At 42.8% G+C, this 23,634-nt stretch overlaps 2 protein-coding genes across 4 annotated transcripts in view; both read left to right on the top strand.

Annotated features, from left to right (window-relative positions):
* The window catches only part of TMTC4 (transmembrane O-mannosyltransferase targeting cadherins 4), a 58,432-nt gene extending 50,518 nt beyond the window's left edge, over window positions 1–7,914 (top strand). For both annotated transcript variants that reach the window (XM_075090147.1, XM_075090154.1), the window contains exons 17-18: window positions 3,695–3,764; window positions 4,282–7,914. In XM_075090147.1, the coding sequence (XP_074946248.1) occupies window positions 3,695–3,764; window positions 4,282–4,433 (222 nt within the window). In that variant the 3' untranslated portion in view covers window positions 4,434–7,914. The remainder of the gene's footprint in view (window positions 1–3,694; window positions 3,765–4,281) is intronic.
* GGACT (gamma-glutamylamine cyclotransferase) overlaps window positions 1–23,634 on the top strand; it is a 43,219-nt gene that overhangs the window by 3,010 nt on the left and 16,575 nt on the right. The window contains exon 1 of one of the 2 annotated variants that reach the window (XM_075090164.1): window positions 10,519–10,600. The exons of the other annotated variant lie outside the window; for it this stretch is intronic. The gene's annotated coding sequence lies outside the window, so the exon portion shown is untranslated. Of the gene's footprint in view, window positions 1–10,518; window positions 10,601–23,634 lie in introns of those variants that run through there. 2 annotated transcript variants of the gene reach the window in all.

Here is a 23,634-nt window from a genome sequence, read left to right as displayed (position 1 = left end):
ATGTGTTGTCCCATCGTGCTTCAGCAGTGAGAGGATGAGTCCATATATTAAGTGCTTCTCCTTTGTGTAGGTGGCAACTTTTAGGCATAAAACTGAATTAATTGGACAGCACATCTTTCACTTTGATTGCTGTTAACCTGCCCAGTGAAGAAAGCAGAGATTTACTTATTAGACCAAAATACTAAAATTTGCAATGGAAAACAAAAACAACTTTGTGGGACTTCTGACTACTACGTGCTTTCAGGTGCCAATCCACTTTAGGCCTGAATGATTGTATGAAAAGAGGAGGTTATCCTGCAGCACCACTAGACCTGCCAAATGTTTGAGTCTCAGTATGTTTCTCAGGTGACTTGAGTTAGAATCATAGAATAATTTTGACTGGAAGGGACATCCAGAGGTCAACTAGTCCGACCCCTGACCCAAACCAGGGCCATCTCCAGTTGAATCTTCAACACTTCTATGGACGTCCTCTCTGGACAGTGTCTTCCAGTGCTTGACCACCCTTATGGTTTAAAAAAAAAAAAAAAGTTTACTTTTATCTGGTTGGAATTTCCCATATGCCAGCTTGCATCCGTTGTGTCTCATCCCATCTTACAGACCCATGAGAAGAGTCTGTCTTCATCTTCTCTGTATCATCTGATCGGGTACTTGTAGGTAGCAATAAGGTCTCCCCTTCATCTTCTCTTCTGAAGGTTGAAGAGATCCAGTTCTTTCAGCTGCTCCTTGTATGTCTTATGCTGCAGCTCCCAACCATCTTGCTGGCTCTCTGCTGGGTTTACTAAAGTATGTCCGTGTCTGTCTTGTAATGGAGAGCCCCATCCTGAACACATGCTCCAGATGTGGTCTTGCAAGGGCTAAATTGAGGAGAAGGATTACTTCACTAGACCTGCTGGCTGTACTTCTACTTAATATAGGCCAGGATGCGGTTGGTCATCTTTGCTGTGAGGGTATGCTGATGGCTTTTATTCAATTTGCTGTCTGCCAGGCCCACCACATCCATTTCTGTAGAGCTGTTTCCTAGACAGTTGCCGCTCAGCCTGTACTTTTGCATGGGGTTATCCCATCCCAGATACAGGAATTGGAGTTTACTGTTGTTAAACTTCATGAAATTCCTGTGGTCCAAGTCCTGTTCAACATCTTCATTATTGATCTGAGTGATGGGGCAGAGTACACCCTCAGCAAATTTGCAGATGACACAAAACTGGGAGGAGTGGCTGATATGCCAGAGGGTCATAATGCCATCCAGAGATACCTCAATAGGTTGGAGAAATGGACTGGTGGGAAGCTCATGCAGTTCAGCAAAGGGAAGTGCAAACCCTTGCAGCTGGAGAGAAACAACCCCAGGCACCAGCACATGCTGGGGGCCACCCAGCTGGAAAGCAGCTTGACAGAAAAAGCACCTGAGGGTCCTGGTGGACACCAGACTGATTGAACATGAGCCAGCAACGTGCCCTTGCGGAAAAGGTGGCTAATGATATCCTGGGTTGTGTTAGGAGTGTTACCAGCAGGTTGAAGGAGGTGATCCTTCCTCTCTACTGATGAGGCCACACCTGGAGTCCTGTGGCCAGTTCCCAGGTTGCCATGGACATACTGGCAAGAGTCCACCGAAGGGCCATTAAAATGATGAAGGGACTGGAGCGTCTTTGCTATGGGGAAAGGTTGAGAGAGCTGGGACTTTTTAGCCTGGAGAAGTCTCAGGGGGAGGATCTCAATGTATATAAATACCTGAAGGTGCAAAGAGGATGGAGCCAGACTCTTTCAGTGGTGCTGAGTGACAGGACAAGAAGCAATGGTCCCAAACCAAATCATGGGATGTTCCCTCTGAACATTAGAAAGTGCTTTTTTACTGTGACTAAACACTGGCACAGATTGTCCGGAGGGGTTGTGAAGCCTCCATCCTTGGAGATGCTGCCATGGACATGGTCCTGGGCAGCTGGCCCTGCTTGAGCAGGGAGGTTGGACCAGATGACCTCCAGAGGTCCATTCCGACCTCAATTATTCTGTGATTCTTGCTAGTCCATTTCTCTGTCCTGCTCTCTGAATAGCAGCTCTCGTCTCCAGTATATTGGCCCTCCCTCCTCTTAGGTACTATCTGTAAAGTTTTTGAAAGTGTATGCACTCTCATCATTCGGAAAAGTAATGAAGACACTAATAATATGGGTTTCAAAAAGACCAGTGCATCCAGAAATATTAACAGGCCGAGTATGACAAAGCTGGAGCTGCTGCTTATGCCAAGGAAAAGCAATGCTAAAACTTGCACTATGGAGTCATATACTCCCCAAATTTCCAGACCTCTGGTTCCCTTGTTCACTCCTACCCCAGTATTCCTTCTCCTGAAACAGGGTGCCCTGCAAAATGTTTGGTCAAGAACCCTAGGGTTTGTAATTTCCTTGACCTGAGAAGATGAAGGCACTTTCTGCACCAGTCTCTCTTGGCTTCACAGTGGAGCCTCGGCTGTGCTAAGGAATGCTTTGAAAGGAGCATGTAGTTTGGGTTTGAATTTGGGCATACTGGGAAGCTCTTAAGTCACTCAAAGCTGAATGACTCAATCATGACATCAGAAATTTCTTGTCCCCAGAGAGACCCTTACAAAGACTTATGTCATGCTTCACGTGAGAAGACGGTGGAACCAAAAATCTAGCGGATAGGTTTTCTGTTTCAGTAGAGCCTGTGTTCTGTTATGTGGATATAAGTAATAAAAGCTCAGCACAATGGAAAGGCCTTTTCCCCAGGTTATTGTTCTTACATACCTCAGACAGCAAGTATGTTCATTCAGAGGGAAGCTTACTGCACGGAAGTAATTTTATCTTCAGGTCATTTGAACTGAAACTGAATGGGCAACTTCCCCTAAAACACAGCACAGCATAGAAATGTATGTAAAATACGCTCTAATGGAGTAAATATGCTCCATTTGGATTGGGGAGGTGTGTCTTTTTTAAATTCTACAGGAAATATGCTCTGGAACAAAAGTATCTATACTACCAGCTAGCTGGGGAGAATAAAAATGCTTGAATTAGAGAACAAATTTGGCAGTAAATTATCCTCTGAATATTTGGTGAGGGAGCTCAGCTTTTCTAAGTACTTAGATATCAACAGTCCTAAGAGTACATACCCTAAATGGGAATATGGAATATAACTTGTGAGGAAATGTCAGGAATCTTTCAGTTGGCTTGATTTTTTTAAGCAGCAGGCACTCAGCTACTCTTCATTGAGAACCATGTTGAAACAGCTGTTTGAAAGGGGTTTACTGGAGTGCCCCCATTTTAAATGCTAAAAACTATTTTAAAGGGAAAGGTGTCTAAAAGCAGTGGCTCAGATACTGAATTATATTATCCTTTACTTGATTGAATAAGTAGGGAAAACTTCAGTAGGTAATGATTGAAAATATTCTAACTACGAAAAAAAAATGAAGTAAACTGCTTTGCAAATTTCACCAATGCTTAATAGCTCTCTGCTAAAATAGCAGCAGCCTGTGAAAGCATGACACTTATTTGTAGCATTGTTATTGTTTTCTGGAGGCTGTAGCCACCTGAGCTACAGGATCATGCAGGCTTAGAATGTATATGTGGTGGTATGATATGGATATGGCATAGTTTGGGAGGGTTTTTCATTACAGTCGTGGGTAAATTTTTGCATTATTTCATATAAGGCAAGAGTAGACTGTCCTGTTGACTTGTTCTTCTAAATTATTCAGGAATCTGAAGCTTTGTTCCTCAAGGCAATTAAAGCCAATCCAAATGCTGCCAGTTATCATGGTAATTTGGGTAAGAGCCTTTCTAACTCTTATCAGCTGTATTGTTTGTTTGCTTCATATTCATTGTGTTCTAAAAGAAAAAGCAATCTTTTGAGCCTTCTTCCTGCTGGGCAGATTTCTATTTTACTTCCTAGAAAAACTGCCAGCCAGAAGAACAGGGCACTAAACCAGAAAAGCTGTCACGCGATATGACAGATCAAGAGGGCTGCACAATCCAGCCCAGAGGTAGCTGCACTTCAGTGTCTGCAAATTGGTTCATTTGTGCTACGCTTGTAACCCACAATGAGCTCACCAGATAAGAGCTGCCATTTGTGGCTGCAATGTAATTCATTCCTTCATCATTCCCATGCCAGTTCTGCTCCCAGGCTTTGCTCCTGCATTTGGCAACAGAACAAGCAGCTACTGTGCCACCAGCCAGCGAGAGACCCTCACTGGAAACAAATGCTTTAATGTTGTTTTCCAAGTGATTGGCAGGATTGCACATTATTCAACAATATTGCTAATGAAATTCCTCATTGATGTTCCAGCTGTGCTTTATCATCGCTGGGGAAATCTTGACTTAGCAAAGAAGCACTATGAAGTCTCTCTGAAGCTTGATCCTATGGCACCAGGGACCAAGGAAAACTACAACCTCTTAAGAAGAAAACTGGAGCAATTGCAAAAGAAAGGCGGTGCCTAATGTTTCTTTTCAGGTTGTCCATGCATGCTGTTTACAATTAATGTTACATGGGTACTTTTGACCATGTAAAGGATTCAGTCATTATTTCTCAAAAATAACAACACCGCCAGCACTGCACACTTGAATGTCCAATTATGCCCTCCTACAGATCCTAATGTTTTGGCTGCACTTTGGGGGATCATTTTATTTTTACTCTTGAAGTGCTTTTAAAGTCCCTTAGAACATTTTTATAGGTATATGAAAGCAATGCAGATGGAATTTCACAGTTTTCACTTGTAATTTGATATCTTCATCTGACTTTTTAGTAGCAGGGTGAATATCAGAAGGCAGTTTTATTTCTGAAAGTGATTCTAAAAACCCTGCAATTTCCTGTTTAAATCCTGATCTTTTCAAGTGCAAAGAATATCTGTCCACTCCAGTTTTATTACTGCCTTCTACTGCCATTCCTGCAGAGCCAGTGGAAGAATGGATTCTCTCCAGCACTTAAGTCTACTCTTGTAATTTGAGTTATGCCCTTGTTCTTGTCTCTGGCTCCACCCTTCAAATTGTCATATTTGTACAGGAGTAAATGAGGACAAGGACTCAACCATCAATGTTTGTCAGCCAGTGTGCCGCTGAGGTATGCTCAAGTGGAGAAAACACTCTTAGATTAAGACGGAGACTTTAGCAAGCAGCAAAGGGGAAAAAAAAAAGTGCGAGGTGACAGAGGAGTTAGCTAGATTTTCTGTTCTTGCAGGCAGCCTCATCTAGCACAGACTACTTGGGCAACAAGTCCGAATTGCTTCAGCTCCTGCCACAGATCAGTGGTCTAAATACAGTGTAGCCTCTACAGGAGCTACTTCTGTGTTCTCAGGCATTTCAGGTCCTTCTAGTTAAGGACATGACACCTTTCAGCTCCTATATTGTTGGTGAATAAGGAGAGACGTTCTGTAAAAAAGTAACTGGGCAGAGTGCCTGACCTTGGCTGTTGATATATTAACTGGAAGGAACTTGGGTTCACCTTTGTCTCCCATGGCTCATGCGTTTGCTGAAGTGGCAGTTCAATAAGCATAGCTGTTAATGCATAAACTAATCACATTGATACGGGATGATTCAGAGACAGTGCACCTTGATACAATGTCACTTTTCAAAATGTGCTATGCTTTAATACACATTTAAACTCTGGCTGTCCAGAGGTGTTTATCTTGTGCTAATATTGACATTCCTGCTTCAGGAAGAAGTCACGTGTCTACTTATTCATTGGGGGTTTTTTCTTTATGATTGGAAGACTGCTATTGGATGTGAAAATTGAGGAACTTTACCTCTCTTTTCATATTCCTTTATCCTTTCCCTCTGTCCCCTCCCATAGGAAAGAAAATTATCAATGCGGTATTTGCAGCTTTCCTAATTTGTCCGATGATTATTGTATAGAGATTGTAGGATGTTCTCCATATACAACCCACCTATGTGTGCAACCATTTAAAGTATAAAGGGAATTCCTGCTTGTAGGACAGGATGTCGTGTGACCGTGTCATCTGACCGTCGGGTAACTATTCCACATCTATACTATGTTTTTAATCTCAGCTACCTTTACATTTTAAATTTGCTTGGAAATGACAGTTGCTCTTGAAAGCTGTTTCAAGAGCCAAGTGTGTCTACAGGGCACATTGCAATACCGCAGAGCTACCAAAGCATCCTCTTGAGAAAGCTAGTCTGGGTACTACAAGTGGTGCAGCTACTTTAGTGTAATATTCTTGCCAGACTAACTATAAATCCAGCCAGCAAGGCTGTGGCAGTGTGGTGCTGTCCACAAATTTGGCTTTGAAAGAATTAACATGCTTACATTTACATAGTATGTCGCCATACTGATTTTAGTTGAGGTACCAGCAGCATGTATTTGTGCTAGTGCAGTGCTCCTCTACTGCCAATATAGTTTCTCAGCAGGACTAATTAATTCATACTGGGTACTGAGTTGATGCAGTTGTTTCTATTTCTTCTGGTTTCTGGACAAAATTTTCAGAAACTAGTTTCTGAATATGTTTGCAGGATATAAACATGCTCTTTGATAGGTATCTGTACCGATGCAGCAGAACGCTGCCTGCGCCAGTATGGCTAGTCATCCCCTGATAACCAGCATAGTTTAGTCAGTAACAACTTTTGTATCTGAAACATGCTGAAAAAGATACACCCTTCAGTACAAACAGCAGACTTAAGGCTTTCCATACGTAGCCTATTCATCAGATATAGAGAACACTTAGCTACTTCAGTCATGAAGTATTAAAGAGTCAGGATTTGGCTGGATGAGCTAGTTTATAGCAGAAGATAAACGTGTTTAATATAATCAGGTCTTTTCTGTATATTTGGAGTATGACACACTGAGTTTAAATTATTATTCTCATCATGAAGTTCACATTCATAGTTTTCCCTGTTGTCTGCCGTATTGGCTTTACAGAAATCCACTAGATCAATATTATGTATGGGGTATGAATTCTCTTCAGGTCATTATGAACCAAAGTTGTAGGAATTTCTCTGTGGAAGTCAGTTTGTCCTTCCGCTCAAGAGTCTTGGGCGGAAGAGGCATGCCAACAAATTGGATGTTGTTGATATTTGAAAATGGTGATTACTCTTCAATACAGACAACATGAGCTCTTCTTGATTAGTTTTCTGGCTACCTGTATATATTTTTGTGAGGGTTTATTTGTTTTATATCATTTTCAGTGCTATAGAAATTCAGTGTGAATCCTTGTATGGTGGTAATAAGAAGGATACACTTATGTCTGAGTGTAATGTTGAGGCAGAATAGGGTTCAAAAGAAGCAAAAACCCAAGATTTTTTAAATAAAAGATTCCTTAAGACTTTCAAGAATGCTAAATATTTTTTTACTTTATTTTCAGAAATATTCTGAGAGTGCAAATAATACAGTGAGTTTTATTAAAATGGTTACAATGTTCACCTTTTGCTTGTTTTTCACACCTCATAAGTGACTCCTGGAATAGTGCAGAACACCCAACCTGGAAGAGAGAAGGGTGAAGAAAAAGTGGTTTTGTACGTAACTGTTGTTACAAGCATTGTCTGTTGTTCCAGCGTGCTGGATTTTTCCCCCGTGTTACCTTTCCACCATTGCTAATTACAGAAGATCAAGGTTTCCTTCTTATCAACTGGCCTGCTTGATTCTGTAGTGAAACTAAGAAACATGGATACATTGTTTTTCAAGGATTGCTTGTTCAAATACAGTTCTGAGGAGAGAAATACTGAACGATTCAATGCACAGAACGGACTCAGGAAAATATTCACAATGACTGCTACAGATGACAGTCTCTTTCCACCAAAAACTTCCAAGGGAGTTCCCTAATTGTATGTTTCTCTCATGTTTAGACCAATGCCATGTAGATGAAGTTTCCTGTTATTTAATTTCATACTTAAGATTTAAACTGTAGAGATGTGGGTTGCGTGTGTGTGTGTTTATGAGCACTCAGAAATAAAAATGCTCAATACTTTTGAATGGTTTGTCAAAAATATTGGGCCTACTCACTGGGAACTTGTTGCCTTCGTATTTGAGATACCTGCATCTGATCTATTCATCCCAGTTTCTCTGTATAGCCACTGGGAAAAAAACAGGTAATGGGAAACATGATTCATCTCCTAAAGAAAGCATCTTTAGGATGTGAGGCGTCATGTACTTGAAGCAGGTATTTGTCTTCACTGACTTCAAAGGGTAACTACGGTGATCATCATCGATGAGGAAAATCTCGCTGCTGCTTTCAGTTGCAGTGATCTGGTCCCACACACCTCTAGCACTCTCGTAGGTTATCTGCACCAAGAATATCAAAAGACTGGCATTGAAGCAAATTGGCAGGTACTTGCCTTGAGCATCAGAGGGTTATAGTAGCTGCTTGAGGGAATGGGTTGAGACAAATTAAAAGAGCTTTCTACTGATAGTGAAATTTATATGGCTGATAAAGCATCTGAATGTCACATCTCCGCCCACAGAAACAGAATATTCAGGTCCAGTTTGATCCGTTGTTAGCTTGTCTGTGATCACAATAAATGGTAACAACTTCCTATTGAATTGACTTTTGGTGTCCTTCACTTTGTTTTAAAAGCAATCTAAAGCAACTGTAAATTTGCAAAGGTGAGATTTTTTTCTTAAATTGAAGTTGCTGTTTCAAGCTGTAGCTGTTAGAATGTAAATGTGATAGCATAGCCTGTTTCGATACAGTGAGGGTTTTTTAGTTTAAATATCTTAATTATTTATTTGCGGGTTCCTGCTCGTGTTCCACGTTTCATGTGAGCGTAGGTATATTTACATACCTATCATTACATGTAGATCCCCTCGTGATTCTTGACTTGGCCCTTTCACTGAGCAGTGCTTCCTTCCACAGCTCTTGATATGCCTCTACCAAACGTGTGTTTGTGAGGGCACGTTTAACTCAAAAAGACTAAGATTTGCTAGAAGCAAAAGCGAGATCATGTGTTTGAATTTCTGTGACGTAAACACTGAGGGAGCCAAACCTCTGTCGCGTACCACTGTAAGCAGCAGGTTCCACTAGTAGTGGCCACTGTAGACTGTGCGCTGGGCTCTGCCATAACGTCAAGTGGTTGTACATAGGTGTAACGTTACAAACACAGCAGCGTGGATCCTGTGCGTTAAGGAAAAAGGACTGTACAGCTGCCCCGAAGAAGAGGCTGCGCAGAGCTGCGTGGGCTGTTGAGCACTGGAGGACTGATTACCTTTGTATTAGAAAGCTGCACAGCAGTACTGTGGCATGGGTGTTCAGTGTCTGTCCGCGGCGATACATGTCAAGTGGTTCAGGGCTTTTAAAAATAAGTATTTTTGTTAGAAAAAAAATCCCTACAGATATCGGAATTGGTAGCTTGTGATTGCCGAGTTGAACTGTTTTTTAATGTAGTGTTAATCATTTAGATTGCCGATGGTATGTTCCAATTTATTTTCAGCTGAGTGAGAAGTAAATACGTTTGTAATGGAGCCATGTAATAAATCTGCATTTTGCTATCTTTTTGCATAGATTTTAATTGTGATAATGGTGTTTATTTTTGTAGTAAGTTTTTTTATTTAGGGTTCTACCATAAGCTAGGAAGAGCATCAAATGGGCATGGTAGAGTGTGGTACTGTGGTACGCAGGAAGATGCTCTTCCCCCTAGAGTAACAGTTCAAAATTTTGATTCTGCACAAGCGTATCGATGTTGAATGCGTATGCCTTAAAAAAAAAAAAAAGCGGCACTTGAGGAAAGTGATGGAATGCCTGATAATTTCAACCTAGAAAGCAATAACCTATAGAAAGAGGAGATACTGCCTCGAACTTAGAGCAGTCTTTAGAGCTGGAATAGAATTACTGAATGCTAATTGCGTAAGAAAGGGAGTAGTCTATAATGATGCAACCCGGCTTTGAGCTTGCTGACTAGTCAAGGACGAGGGCCCAAAACCGAAACATGACTTTGTGTCCCAATAACCAGGCTACGCAATGGTGCTCGTGTGCGCCAGGCGAACAAGTACCGAGTTGTTCAGCGTCAAACGGAGCGTAAGGGTGCCCTGCTCCTCCTCCTCCTGCCGCTGTCTTCATTTCCTTACAGCGGTTTTACTCTGTGGAGTCTCGACATGCTTTGCCAAAAAGCACACCGGCCCCTGCAGCGCCAGCGGGAGGGTCCCTGGCTGGGCATCGGGGGCTGCCCACACAAAGTCCCTCGGACTTTTAAAACTTGTGCTTCAGCAGGCGCAGTCAAATCTCTGGCTGCAGCCGGAATCCCTTCCACAGAGCCGTCGTTGTTTTTAAAATAATAAGGGGTTTTAGAAGTTCTCTAAACGTCAGGCGCGCTGCCTGCGGTGGCGTTGCTGAATGCGCACGTGTTGCGGCCTGCAGGCCGGAAGGCGCGGGCGCCGCCACCGCCGGTTCGGTCGCTGTTCCCGCTTGCTCGGGAGCGACGCTTCCCGCGGAGCGCAGGGCGCCGCCGCCCCCCCCCCCGCTGCGACTGCCCTGGGTGGCGCGGGGCGCCCCGCACGGCCGCCCGCTCCGCCCTCAGGGCTCCCTCCCTCCCGCCCGCCGCCGGGGCCCCGCCCCGCCGCCCGGCCCCGCCCCGCCGCCTACTCCCCCGGGAGGCGCCCCGGGACGGGCAGAAGGACGCGGCCGCGGCCGGAGGCGGAGGCGCGGAAGCAGCGGCAACGCTGGCGAGTGAGTGCCGCGAGCGGCCGCCGCGGGGGCGTGCGCGCGATAGGACCCGCGCCACGGGGGCGGGGCCGGGCCGGGCCGGGCCGCCTGCCGCCACGTGACGCGGCGGCCCCGCGCCGTTCGAGCGGCCGGTGCCCTTACGCGCGCGCCGCTGTCCTCGCGCTGCCGCGGAGGCTCCTCACGTTGTGCTGAGGCGTTCCCCTGGCGCCGCCCGCTCCCTCCCGGCGGAGGGGAGCGGAGCGGGGCTCGCCGGTGGGGCCCCTCAGCGGTGGGGCGGCGGCGAACTCCCCCGCGGCCCGCTGGCCCCGGCGGAGAGCGCCCCGCGGCGCCGGTCGGCACCCCATGTCCGCGGCCGCCGGGCTTGCGGGGCCGGTGGGGCAGCAGCGCGGCGCAGCGCCGCCGCCGCCTCCTCGGCCAGTTTGGGGGTGGCGTGCGGGAGCTGGGAGCGGCTTGACCGACGCCCTCCGCCGCCGGACACAGAGCGCCCTCGCCGGGCCCCGCCCTGCCGGTTCCCCACCCCCCGGCGGGACCCGGTGGCCGTGGGGCGCCAGGCCTGTAAGGTCACAGCCGCGGGACTGCTGAGAGCCTTTTGCTTTGGTAACGCAGCCCGGTTCGGGGAGGGGGATCCGCAACGCCGGGCTCGAACAGTGCCCGTGGGCCGAGGCGGTGAGCGCCGGGCGCCTCGCCTTCTCCGGTGTTGGGGCACGTAGAGCATCCCCCAAACAAACGCGTTCGTTATGATCTAGACACTCGCTGTAGTGCCATACCTTGGCCTTGTAAGGGTTAGTGGGATGGATCTGAAGAACAAATATCTAAACTAGAAGGAGAACAGAAAGAAAATAGTTTGGACATGGTAGATGAAGAGGAGCTGTGACAGTTGATGCCTATATCCTTACAAGATAACTATTCAGATCATTTATCTTTTTGCCTGCATTGATTGGACCAGATTGGGGGGGAGGTGTTATTTTTTTATCCTCCTAAGGCTTTAATTCCAATAAACCTTAATTTCCTGCTTTTTCTGTATCCTTTTCTATTGTAGAATTATGTAAACCTTTTGCTTTTGAGTTAAGGTTCATTTAGCTATATTTGTGTTAACTCCAGACAATTAACTTCCTCATTTTTTGCTTCAGGGCTTTTTAATTTGCTACTTCCCTAATTTTTGCCATGCTTTGAAAATATCAAGGTAGCAGTTTATACAGAGCTTAATGTACAGGGGCACAACTATAAATATCTCCATGACCACATCGTTTCATGTAGAACTCTGTGAAGAGTGGACTTGTTTTATATACTCTCTGGTATAAGCAGGCAGTCAGCCTGGAAAACCAATTTCTCGACAATTAAAACTGTTCATTGTGTGACATAGGCTATTAAGAGAGGCTTTAAATTTTGCATGTCTGAATGAAAAATGGGTGTATTTCCATCTTTCTTCTTCCCTCCCCTGAGAAAAGCCTTAAAACCCTAAGCTGGGTCTGTAAAATATGTATCCTCAGGTAGTACTCGTCTCCAGCCCTTGCTCCATCATAGCTGTGAAAGTCATATGAAAACTCTGTGTCTTTTTACCTAAGCGTTCTATTGCCATCAGTAAATAAAAGCTAAACAGACCAGATGTCTCTGTTACTGCCTGCCTCGAGAAGTGAATTGTCAAGGGTGTTACACGTTAAAGAAAGAAATGGGCTTCCCATACATTGCTAATGTTTTAAAATCTGCACCCTGTTGCTGGCAAGTATTAGCTACTTAATATGTGTGGTGTTCCTTCATTTTGCTTGGGTTCCTGCAGCCTGTTCACCCCTCGCTTTCCGAGTTACCGTGGTGTTTCTGCATCAGCTTTGCAAGCAAGTTTCTTTGAGCTTGTTTGTGAGTTTGTTATGAGACCACTGGAGTACCGACCAAGGCTTCGCTCAGTCACAGAAGGGAATGGGTCATGTTGTCGGTATCTGTCATGTCATCTGCTCCTTATAAATTTTCTTTTGGCCTCTTCTTTATATGTATGACCAGAGGTTTTTTGCTGATCATTTTCTCATACCAGCTCAGGGTGGAAATATTGTTTTGAATGCTTTGCTTATTGCAGTGTCTGCTTTTTATCCTTTAGACAGGATCATCATGTCAGTTCATGCTTTCCTTGGCTGATTTTTGAAGTGGAAAGCTGGGTGCCTCCAGAGACTACCGAGGACAAACCAGGCCTGATTTTACACCAGACGTCCCACTGTCTCTCCCACCCACCGCTCGTCTGAGCACGGCCTCTTCGCTTGAAAAAGTGTCGTCTAGCGTTGGCTTTAGCCCTGCTCTGAGGGGGACGCTGGGCTAGGTGACCTTCAAAGGTCCCTTCCAACCAGCCTTCCTCTGGCTCTGTCTATACGTTTTCATGACTCCCAGCAGTAATCCGACTACCTAGAAGCTTCCCCTTGAAAATTACTTTCCTCTGACTGCTGGTGTAACCATGATTTTTTTCCTGTTCTGCTTCTGTTGTTCATGTGGTTGTGTTTGTTCTTCATGGGGAGCTTTTGGGAACTGACATTACCTGCCTGCCTGATCTACATTTTGAATTTGTGAGTGTAGGTACAGGCACACGGGTGCAGTCGTGAGGGTGTCGGGAAATAAAATAGGAGAATAATAAACTCCAGGGGTACAGTGTTGCATTTGCCTTCTGCTACTAGCTCTGGTACACTTTTACTCTGCGATGGATTTGCCAAATTATTTTTCAGTGTAATCATAAGCAGCAATAATTAACTGTTCATAGCAAAAAATACACTTCATTTCACTGTAGTTCTTGTCGTCTTTTTTGGAGCAGTATACTATTTCCCCCCCCTATTCGTATTCAAGTCTTGTTGTACGTTTCTTGTGCTCTAAAAGCACATGCTCTTTGAACTTGAACCTGGTCAAATAATTTTCAAAACTCTCTTGATTTAAGTAGAATTGAATGTGGGACTTGCATGGCATTTTAAGTGACATGAACTGCTTAAGCAGAGAGTGCATGCTATAACAGGATGCATTTTCTATATGAACTGATGCTGCCTTTCTTTTTCCTGTCTTTCAAAATAATTTCTTTTGCAGCATTCTGACGGAGGGGGTAAGTATTGCATAGATAATTTAATAAGAGACAGGGGAAATGTATGGGTGTAGTCATGTTGTTGAGTTTGCAAATATAATACTTTTTCATTCTGTCTCTCTAAAGAGTGTGCTTATGCTCTTAAATCAAAATCTGTAGCTATTTAGAATTTTCTATTCTTTTTCACTCCAAAAGTTTAATTACATTTTACGGACTGTGTCAGATACAGCTCTCTCTTCCTCCCTTCCAAAAACCAATTAATGCTAAAGAAGGAGAGACTGTTCCAGGATAATATAACATTCTATTGATTTACCATTAGAGAGTTTTTTCAAGAATGCACTTTACATGAAGATTTTTGTCCATTGTGATTCCTTAAGTGTGTCAGCTATTTGCTCTTAACATTTTGAGAAAACACATGGAATATCACTGTCAGTCCTGATTTCTCTGTCTTACAAGACACCTCTTTTCCTTCGGAATTACCCTTATAACTGCCTCTCTCTGACTGTCACTGCTCATGTCCTTTACTAAAAGGCAGAGTTACTGTTGTATTGCTAATCTTCTGACAGAAGTTCTTGGCCATGCAGAATTGCTTTTTCTCATCCCTTCCATGAAGCATTGCCCTTTTCAGTGCTTTGTGGTGCCGCTGTAACTGTGAGAGAGATCATCCCATCTGTGCCAGGCTTCAGCTGTGCCAGAGTATCTGTGTTAGGACAATACTGCAATTACAAGTCTATGTGCTATCAAATAACACCAGAATAATTACAAGTCTATTTCTCTTCTTTCCCTCCACTCATTTTGTCTAGCCTGATACAGTCCCACAATTTCTATCATAGTATAATTCAGGTTGGAAGGGACTTCGGGAGTCCCTAGTTCAACCTATATTCAAAGTAGGGCCACCTCTGTGGGCAGACCAGGTTATTCAGGGCTTTATCTGATGTGTCCTGAAAACCTACAGGGATCAAGTCTACTCAACCCCTCTGGCAGCTTGCTTCAGTGTTTGTCTGCGTCATGAAAACCTTTTCCCTTGAATCAAGCTGGGGCCTCTCTTGTACTGGTTTATACCTTGTTGTTTCTCCAACTCCCACGTGCGCCACTGTGAGGAGCCTAGCTGCATCTTCTGGATAAACCCCTCATAGGTATGGGAAGACTGCTGTTGGGTCACCCCAAAGCCATCTCTTCTCAAGTTGAACAAACTCTGTTTCCTGAGCCTCTTTTCACAGAGCAAGTGCTCCCACCCCATGACCATCTGAACTCACTGCAGTTTATCACTCTTTTCCTTGTAATAAGGGGCCTGAAACCGGGTGCAGTATTGTAGGTGTGGTCTGATGAACATCAAGTAGAGGGAGATCATCACTTCCCTGAATCTGCTGGTTGAGCTCCCATTAACACAGTGCAGGGCATTCCCCTTCTTTGCTGCTTTCTTTGTTCAGCAGGGTGTACTCCTGAGACTTAAGGTAATGATGATTAAGGTAAATCACTGGGATGTCAGAGGAAACATGGATCCCAGCCAGCATCATCTTGACTGCTGTGCTGCACTCTAGCCGAGTCCCGGCTCTCCAGCGACAGTCAGGGTTTTAGTTTTCCTGTTAGAGAGGAAGGAGACGAGGATGTTCATTCCTCATCCAGGTCTAAAGCTCTCACTGTTTACTTATGTTTTCCACAGTCTCAGGAATACTTGTTGGCATTATGTTACTTTCTGGTAACGGTATCGTGGACAATTTGGATAGTGTTTTGGAATGGTGGTATCAAAGACTTTTCTCCAAAATATTTTTGCTGCTGACCTGGACTCACTCGACAGTTTTTTCTCTTGTAGCTCTCCATATCCTGGGTATCACCCTTTAGCTCTGCTGCTGCCTTCTGCATCACAGGGACTAAAAGTTGTCTACATATCTAGTGAAATATGTCATTTGATACATTTTGCCTTCTGGTAAGCAGTCTAGCTTGTGCGCAGGTCTTCAGATAATCAAGGTTTTATTGTTTCTACTGGCACACGGTACAGGTAAGAACTGTGGGTTTGTACCTCACCACTGCACCCTTCGTTCATCTACTTCTTTAGATGACAGGCTTGCGTTTGAAATGTGAGTTTAATTTGTAGTTGGTGGTGAGATATTCAGCTCACATCTCTCTGCATCACCTGGTGAAGCCTGAGTGGCCAGCCTAGATTCCGAACTTAAGGAAGTTAAGTGAGGTGAATACTACCTCTGGTTTATGAGAAGTTATTAATAGCATTCTTTCTGAATTCTTTTACATTGAACCCAAATGTTTGTTGTTTAATTGCATATTAAACAGGCTACAGTATGGACACTGAATTTTAGCACTAAAATCAGTATGTAATTTTAATTACATCTACAGATTCTATGTACTCAAAATAACAGTTTTGTTTTTGCTTGGGTCTCAGAATATATGAATTTCTCTAGAAATCAAGGGTAACAGATTCAATTATTTCCCATTAGGAGAGGCACAGTCCATATATACAGTGAAAAGCTGAAAGCTAGAAGGAAGATAGAAATAAACGGATTTTCTTCTAAACATTGTTGAGAAAAATTATATTGGAAGTGAGACTTTTAAGTAGTGAGCAAGAAATAAGGGCCTTGCTTTGGGTTTGTGTTGGAAGAATGGTGATTGTGGCGTGTCTGAATGATGTTTCCACCTAGTGATGAACAAGAGATTCATGTTAGTTGTGATATGAGAGTAAGGCTATAACAGAATTTCATTAGCTAATAGCTTCATGAGAAGAAATTACAGGTTGTTTTAATGGAGAGGGAAATGGTAGGTATATGGGCCCCACTTGAAGCTATAATCCTCTTGTGTCACAATTTTTATATTTTTTTAATTAATTCTTACTCTTTTGTTAGCTTTGCCTTCTCTAAACTAATTTAACTAACTGCATGACCCACAATTCGCTGCAGGTCCTAGAGCAAAATATTTCAGATGCTGGTAGCACATAGCGTGTGCTTCAAGCTTGAAAGGAAGTGCTTAAGGCTGTTTAATCATTGTTTTAGCATCTATAGTTCAAATTCCTAAACTAGAAGTTACAAAATAATTGGTATCACAAGAAAGCAAACTTGGAGGCTCAAATGGTTTGCAAGTCCAGACATGCGATTGGAAGAAGTTGCCCAGTAAAGTGACTGGTTCTGTCAGCATCTTTATAGGCTTCCAGTGAAGGGATACTGGCTCCTTCGTTGGCATCGCGCTAACTTTAGCTAGTAAGACACTGTAATTGCTCTTCCCCATGCAGTCCATCTCCATGCTGCTAGGCGCCAGCCTTCTGTTTGTCCTTCTGCGTAACTCCTGCCTCCATTTTTTGATGATGTTCTTCTGGCCTATGGTTTTTATTTATGTTCCTGTGCTCAAGGGGTTATGGGGCTGTACACGGGGGAAACACGGAATGAGTGCCAGAGCACGCTGGCTTGTCTGGATTCACCCACCCCAGTTCCCCTGGACTGAGAGGACATTGCTTTACAGTGAGGCAGCAGGTTCTTGTCAGTGTTTCAGTCTGGGGAAAAATGGGAATCCTTCATGGGTTTTGTGGAAAGCTCATGGAAAAGGAAGAGAAATGTAAGGAGGCTGGAGAAAGGGAATAATAACATAAGCATCTGTAGTAACAAATAGAAGAGAAAATTATTGGATTCAGATTTTTTTATCACTGAGATCAGGTTTATGCTTGCAACAGGACTTGTTCAGAGATGAACTGTTACCAGGGTATGTGGGTGGAAAAATTGGAGGCAACTGAAGAAAGGTGTTTTAAGCAATAGCAGTTGGGTACAGATTATCAGGTGAAGAATGAAAAAAAAATATTTTCCATGCTTGTCAGCTGGGATGGTCTTGGATTTATAGATAGAAGAAGGTTATAGGCATTAGGTTTCCTTATTGTCCTGACTGCATGTCTGCACAGGTGCTCAAGGGAGATTGTGGTTTGAAGAACAACTTAAGCCCAAACTTATTCTGGGCAAAATAAGAACTCTAAAGAAGACGTGATAACCTTACAGAGATTAGAAATATGAAGGGAAAAGATTACTAGAGTTTACTAGGTGTAAAATGTAATCTTGGAGTGAGTGTCATCATTTAAATATGTTCAAGAGTGTATATCAATTGCTATTGATTTTCTTTTAGGCTATAGTTTAGTGAAGCTAACAATGTAGATTGTCTGTAGAATGAGCAAGCGAGAGTCTGAGCTGAGTGTTGCGTAACATTTTCACTGAAAGGGGATGGAGTATCGCACGTGTATGGAGTATGGCAATGTGTACCTTGAAGCAGTGCTTTAAACCTACAACACTTAGCACTGTGCAAAGTACTGCTTTGGCTTGTGTTGCCTGGGAGGTGTGGAGATACTGTTTGGTAATTACTATGTTTGGATGTGGGCATAGGAGAATAAATCAAATTTAGATGGGCTTGCACAGAGCTAAGCCTGCATTATATTAGGAAAATGTATAAATATCCAAGAAACTATGAATGAGAGAAATGTTTCGATGCAATTTATGGAGTGGAGCCCCAGGCTTAATTTTGCCTTAGCTGAAAATTACATAGGGAATAAATCGCAGCCGGGCACTTATCGTACACATACACGTTTCATACATCAAACCACTAACCTGCTCCAAGGCTGCAGTGCTTGCTGTGATGTAGTTCAAGCACACCGGCTATGAAAACTTTCAGAATGTGAATCCAGCCACTGGCCAAATCTCACTAAAGCTTTCTGAAGCTCATTTCAAACATGAAAAGTAACACCAGGTTATATGCTTAGGAACTCTTGTCTTGTCGGGAAGAGTGTCTCTGGGAAAGGTGATGGGAAGGGCTCAGAAAGAAGACCCTCTGCCTTCTGTCGACTCTGTAGATAGAAACCTGTTCCCTTAACTGTTATATCTAATGGGAGTCAAATTCAAGACAAAATGAGCATAAAGCAAAATTGACATTTAAGATATTTAAATTATATTTTAGGGTAATGATTTACTACTTTTGATTAAACTGTCCTAAGGCAGTGGGCCTTATTTCATGATTGTGGTTCCAGGCATAATAAATTTCTCACTAACATGGCTATTTCTGTAGTTACGTGAAGCTTTAGGAAACCTGCTTAACAGAAACAAAACATCTTGGAGAAGACAAACAGGTGCAGTCAAGAGAGAAAAGAGGTTGTTGGTGTTTCTTCATCTTTCTAGTATGGGGCTTCTTAATGAAGTAAACTGGCTGGCTGTTTTTTCCTCTCCCTTCTATTCTTGTTTATATTTACCTTTATTGTCGAAATATCAAGAAATTTAGGTCAAAATATATCTGGATCCATCTGCTTATCTAGTCTGTTCTTTTACTGCTAGTAGTTATATCTTTTAATTAAGTATGCTTAACGACAGTGTACTGCATTAATGGGTGACATCAAATATCTTTAATTTTGTACATTATGAACTTACTAATGCAGAGAAGGGTTTTTTTTTTCTAATTCCTATATATCAAAACAATGATTTAACCTCTTTAATTTGCCAAATTGTAGTCTATTTGTCTTATCCGTAACTTCCATTTCATTGTTGGTTTAGGTGAAAACTCAACTAGGCTCTAATTTATCTGCATTTAGCAGAGGTATATTATTATATTATGAATACAGGAAATGTTTATTCATTGACATGGTAGTCCATTTCAGTTTTGCGTCTTGTTGATTATAGTTATTCTTTTGATGTAAGAACTTTGTGCTCTAAGTCATATGATAGACGTACAAAATTATAAAGTCCACGACTGACCTTTAAATTATAGGTTCATCAAATATGTTTTAATTTTTTTATTTTTTTATTTTTTTTTTGTGGTTGACCATCAGTGTTGACGTTAACCTGATTTTAAGCAGGGTCTGCAGAGTGGTGCAGAAGACACTTGGCCTGGGAGGTATGATAACTAGAGGGAAGGAGCAGATGATACTGCCTTTAGGATAATTTGCTTTTCATGACCCTGCCAAATGAGGTAATTTGATTTCACATCAGACAGGTTAAAAAAATAATCTATTGGGCTGATTTTTAAGTTTATTTATGGGATGGATTATTTCTTTGACATTCCCCCACCCCTCTCTGGTTCTCTATGGAGATTTATCTACAAAATCTCTACGATTCTCTTCTTCCCACTAAGCCCATCAGTCCAACTACATTATCAGCTGGATTTTTACTTTAGGTGGCAGTGATGCTTTGGGAGCGTGTTTAGGGAGAAGTGTTAGGAAATATTTTCAGTGACAGTGGAGTAGACAGTCTTAAGATTAATGATTTTTCTCTCTTAGCAGGAATAAACTCCCCAGTAATCGTGTACCTTTATGATCTGTAAAGACTCCACAGCAATAACACCATGCTCGAATCTAGTACTTACTTAGCTCTTCTTGGATCCCAGCTCTGATGATTTCTATGTTGTGAGCAGCGCTGCTTTTGTAGCATGTTGTCTGAGCTACTGCAATATAATCGCTTAACTATCTTTCTAAGAAACATGTTAGCTTACATTGTTCTCTTTGATAAAACCTGTGGCGTTGCTCTGGATTACACCCATATGCACGTGTAGCAATCTACCTGATACTGTTTACTCAAGTGATATCACATATGCCAAAAACAGCCTGTGAACAAATGTGTATGCAAGATTGTTTCCTGTGTGTCTAGAAAAATAGTGGTATATCTTGCCTACAGTTGCCACATCGACAGCTTGGCGGAAAACTGCATGAGGGTATGGATTTTCAATTATTTGGTATCAAAGTGATTTATCTCACCAGCTTGCTATCAATAAAATAAATAAAATAAAGCATATGCCTATAAACAAAATATAATGACATTTTAAAAATCTCTAATAAATAGCAATTATTTCAGAACTTCTTGCGATTAAAATGTCTCTCATCTGTGATCTGAAAACAGTGTTCGAGAAGAAAACGAGACAATGGAGAGAAGGCTTGTTTTTTAGTTATGGATTTCAAAAGCTGCTTTTACATACAGTACGTAAAACTGGATGGCTGTCTTGCAAACCTCAGGGACACAAGCCTGTGTAGCTTTCTACCCGCAAAGCAGAAGCTTCAGAGAAGGAACGGTGAGAGTGAGCTGTGCAGCTGTTGTTGAGGCTGCAGCGATGCAGTCCTGGGTCATTATTGCCTTCTTTCGGTGCTTTTATCAGCCAAAGATGTACAGCCGGCCTGGCACGTCTCTGCCTTTGAGCCAGACATACCTCGTGTGTGCCAGATCCAACAAAACCCAGCTTCATGGCTAACAACAGTCTTTGTGCCATCTTCTAAACAGTAGAAAAATTAGATTCATGCCCTCTGCCCCGAGGGCTCTAACCCATGTCTCTTAGGAGCATTTGGTCTTGCTGCAACTTGGCCTTTTGAAGCTGGATCGCAGTGCAGAAAGCAGTGCAGGATTCGTGGGGGTGGAGAGCGTTCAGTGTACCTTGGGATTATATCTCTGGGTGTAGTTGGGAAGTGCTATGTGGAGCAGGAATGGGTCAGAATCCTACATTTCATTCTTCCTTTTCAGGGTTATTGTAATTTGGGGGAAAAAACCTCCAAAATCAAGTGATTGCATAATGTACTAGCTATAAGCAGGCAGGGAGTGGGATCTAGAAATCCCTTCTTGAGGTAGTGAGAATCTAATGACTGGATCTGAGAATCAGTCTCTTGCAGTCTCCATGAGTCTAGCATTGCTTTCCATGCATAGCGTATGAATCAAACTGCCTTTTATTTTTACTTTTTAAATAAGAGCCAAGAGATTGTCTCATCCAGTTCCTTGGCAAAAGGCAAGTTTGGCAGTAGTAGTTTTATTTCTGATAGAGATTTGACTGACTTGCTGTTGAGGATAGTCAGCAGTGAAGCATTCTCAGCCTTCCTGGATGGTCTAGGCTCTTCCTAGGCACTGTGCTTGCCAGTAGGTGGTTAGTCTTCCCTAAAGTCCATCTCTGAAATTTAAGCTCGTAGGGTCTTCTGCCCAGGTAGACGCGGAGAGAAGCTTACTGCCTCTCGTTTTCTATTAGAGTATGCTTTATATAGTATACTTAAAGGCACAACTCTATTTTCTGTAAAATAAGTGATTTCTCTAAAATAAGAGACAGTACAGTCTCTTTTTTTTTTCCTCTATAGGTTGTGGTTCCTCGACCTATGATTGTTCTCTCTCTTCTTTCTGTCCGCCTGATCCCATTTCTCTAGAAGTACCGTTGCTCAAAGCTGGACATGCCACTCAATTTGTGACCAGATCAGAGCAGGAGATTACATTCACATGTCTTAACTAGTGATGCACTTGTTTATACCTAAATATTAGGGTATTTTTTTCCCAAGAGTACCACATTGTTGACTCATGTTGTGTTCAGCATCATTATAACTGCCAAGTCTCTCTCTGCGGAACTGCTGTTACGCTTATCTTTCCCAGATTTTGTTTATGCAGTTGATTATTCCTGGCTAATCTTAGAACTCTGCACTGGTCTTGCTTGAATGGCTGCTGCAGAGCAGCAGTTGTGCAGGGACTTGCAACTGTCTCATTAGCCTGTGCGCAGCCTTTTGCGTTGGAGCGTTACCTGCATCTTTCACATCTTTCAGTATTTTCATTACCAGTATTTCCCTGATACTAGAATGAATATAACAAATTTTGTACATATGTCCAGTTTGAGATGAACCTCTGATAAATATTAAGTAGTCTTTCTAAACAGTTTTTACCTAAGTACCAACATTTCTTGTTAAAACATGTTTTTCTAGCTTGCTTGTGGGAATATCACGAGCAACAGTGTCAAAAGTTCTACCAAGGTCAAGGTAAATAACTGGGATTGAGCAAGACAGATGATTGCTTTTCAGCATCTGCATGTCTTACCAGCTGTAGAGGGAGGGAATCACTTCTGTGTGTATTCGAAATATTAGTTTTTATTACTAGAAGGCCTGCATCCCTTCCTTCTTCCATAGGAACTGACATTGGAACTTGCAGGCATCTCCATCCAAGTGGTGTCTCCTAGGTCTGTCTTGGCAGTCTTTTCCTAATCAGCCTCACCCAGGCACTTTGGGCAGCTCAGCTGCTCTCGCCGAGCGCGGCTCGGGCAGGAGATGTCAGGCTGCCCTGCTGAGCAGCTCTAGACAAACCTTTTTGACCTGTGTATTACTTCACCAGTTGTACTTCTGCTCCTGTTCGTGTCAAGTTTAAGCACGTTCTGATTCACTGACCACTGAATGCTTGTATCTTTTAGGAGAAAATGGGAGAAAGGGGTCCTTTAAGACCTGTGGGTTTTTGCATTTTTCCATTTATAAAAGGGGATGAGGGGCTAGGGAGTCCTAAAATAATTGACACTTTGTTTTACAGAAAACTTCTGGTATTTAGTTGGGGGTGGGGGGGGGGGGGTTGGGGGTTTTTTGGGGGGTTGTTTTATTTTTGTTTTGTTGTTCTGAAATGCTGAAGAAGCTGGAGAGAACAAATAGCGGTGTTAAATCATGCATGTAAAACCTAACTCTGTTAGCCCACCAGACTTAGGTAGTCTCTTAAAAATTGTTTATGTTAACATCTGTTTAAATGAGGCAATTGGGAGGAAAACTCCGTTTTATTAATGATTCAGCATCCCTCTTCTCAGGCTTCAGCTTTTTTGTTGCCTTCCATGATTTTTTTTTCTTTGTATGGGGTTTATATGGGGTTATGTTACTTGATAGCAGTACTCAAGGTTGCGTTGCTTGCCTGTCTTTCCCTTAAGAGATTTGATCTTCTGATGATCTTCTGGTCATCAAGAAGCTGGCCCCGCAAATCAGTTGAGAGCTAGTAAGTGCCTTGCTGGAGCATAGGGGTCTGCTCCAAACGTTGTCTATGGATCCTAGTTATGTATTCACCTGAAAATAATTCCTGTATCAGTGTTAGCCTTTTTGTTCTGGCTTTAAAATCCACAGTGGTTGGACTAAAACTGAAAACCCCATACCTATAGAAGTCCCTATATCTTACTGAAGAAATATTGAAAGACAACATGACTTTTGGAATGTCCGCGTTAGAAAACTCATGCGTAATTAGTGGAAGGGAAGTGTCAGTCTGAATATGTT

The sequence above is a fragment of the Phalacrocorax aristotelis genome, chromosome 1 (assembly GCF_949628215.1).
Source record: "Phalacrocorax aristotelis chromosome 1, bGulAri2.1, whole genome shotgun sequence".
NCBI lineage: Eukaryota > Metazoa > Chordata > Aves > Suliformes > Phalacrocoracidae > Phalacrocorax > Phalacrocorax aristotelis.
The sequence above is the reverse complement of the archived record's forward strand: the minus strand, read 5'-3'. Positions and strand labels throughout refer to the sequence as shown.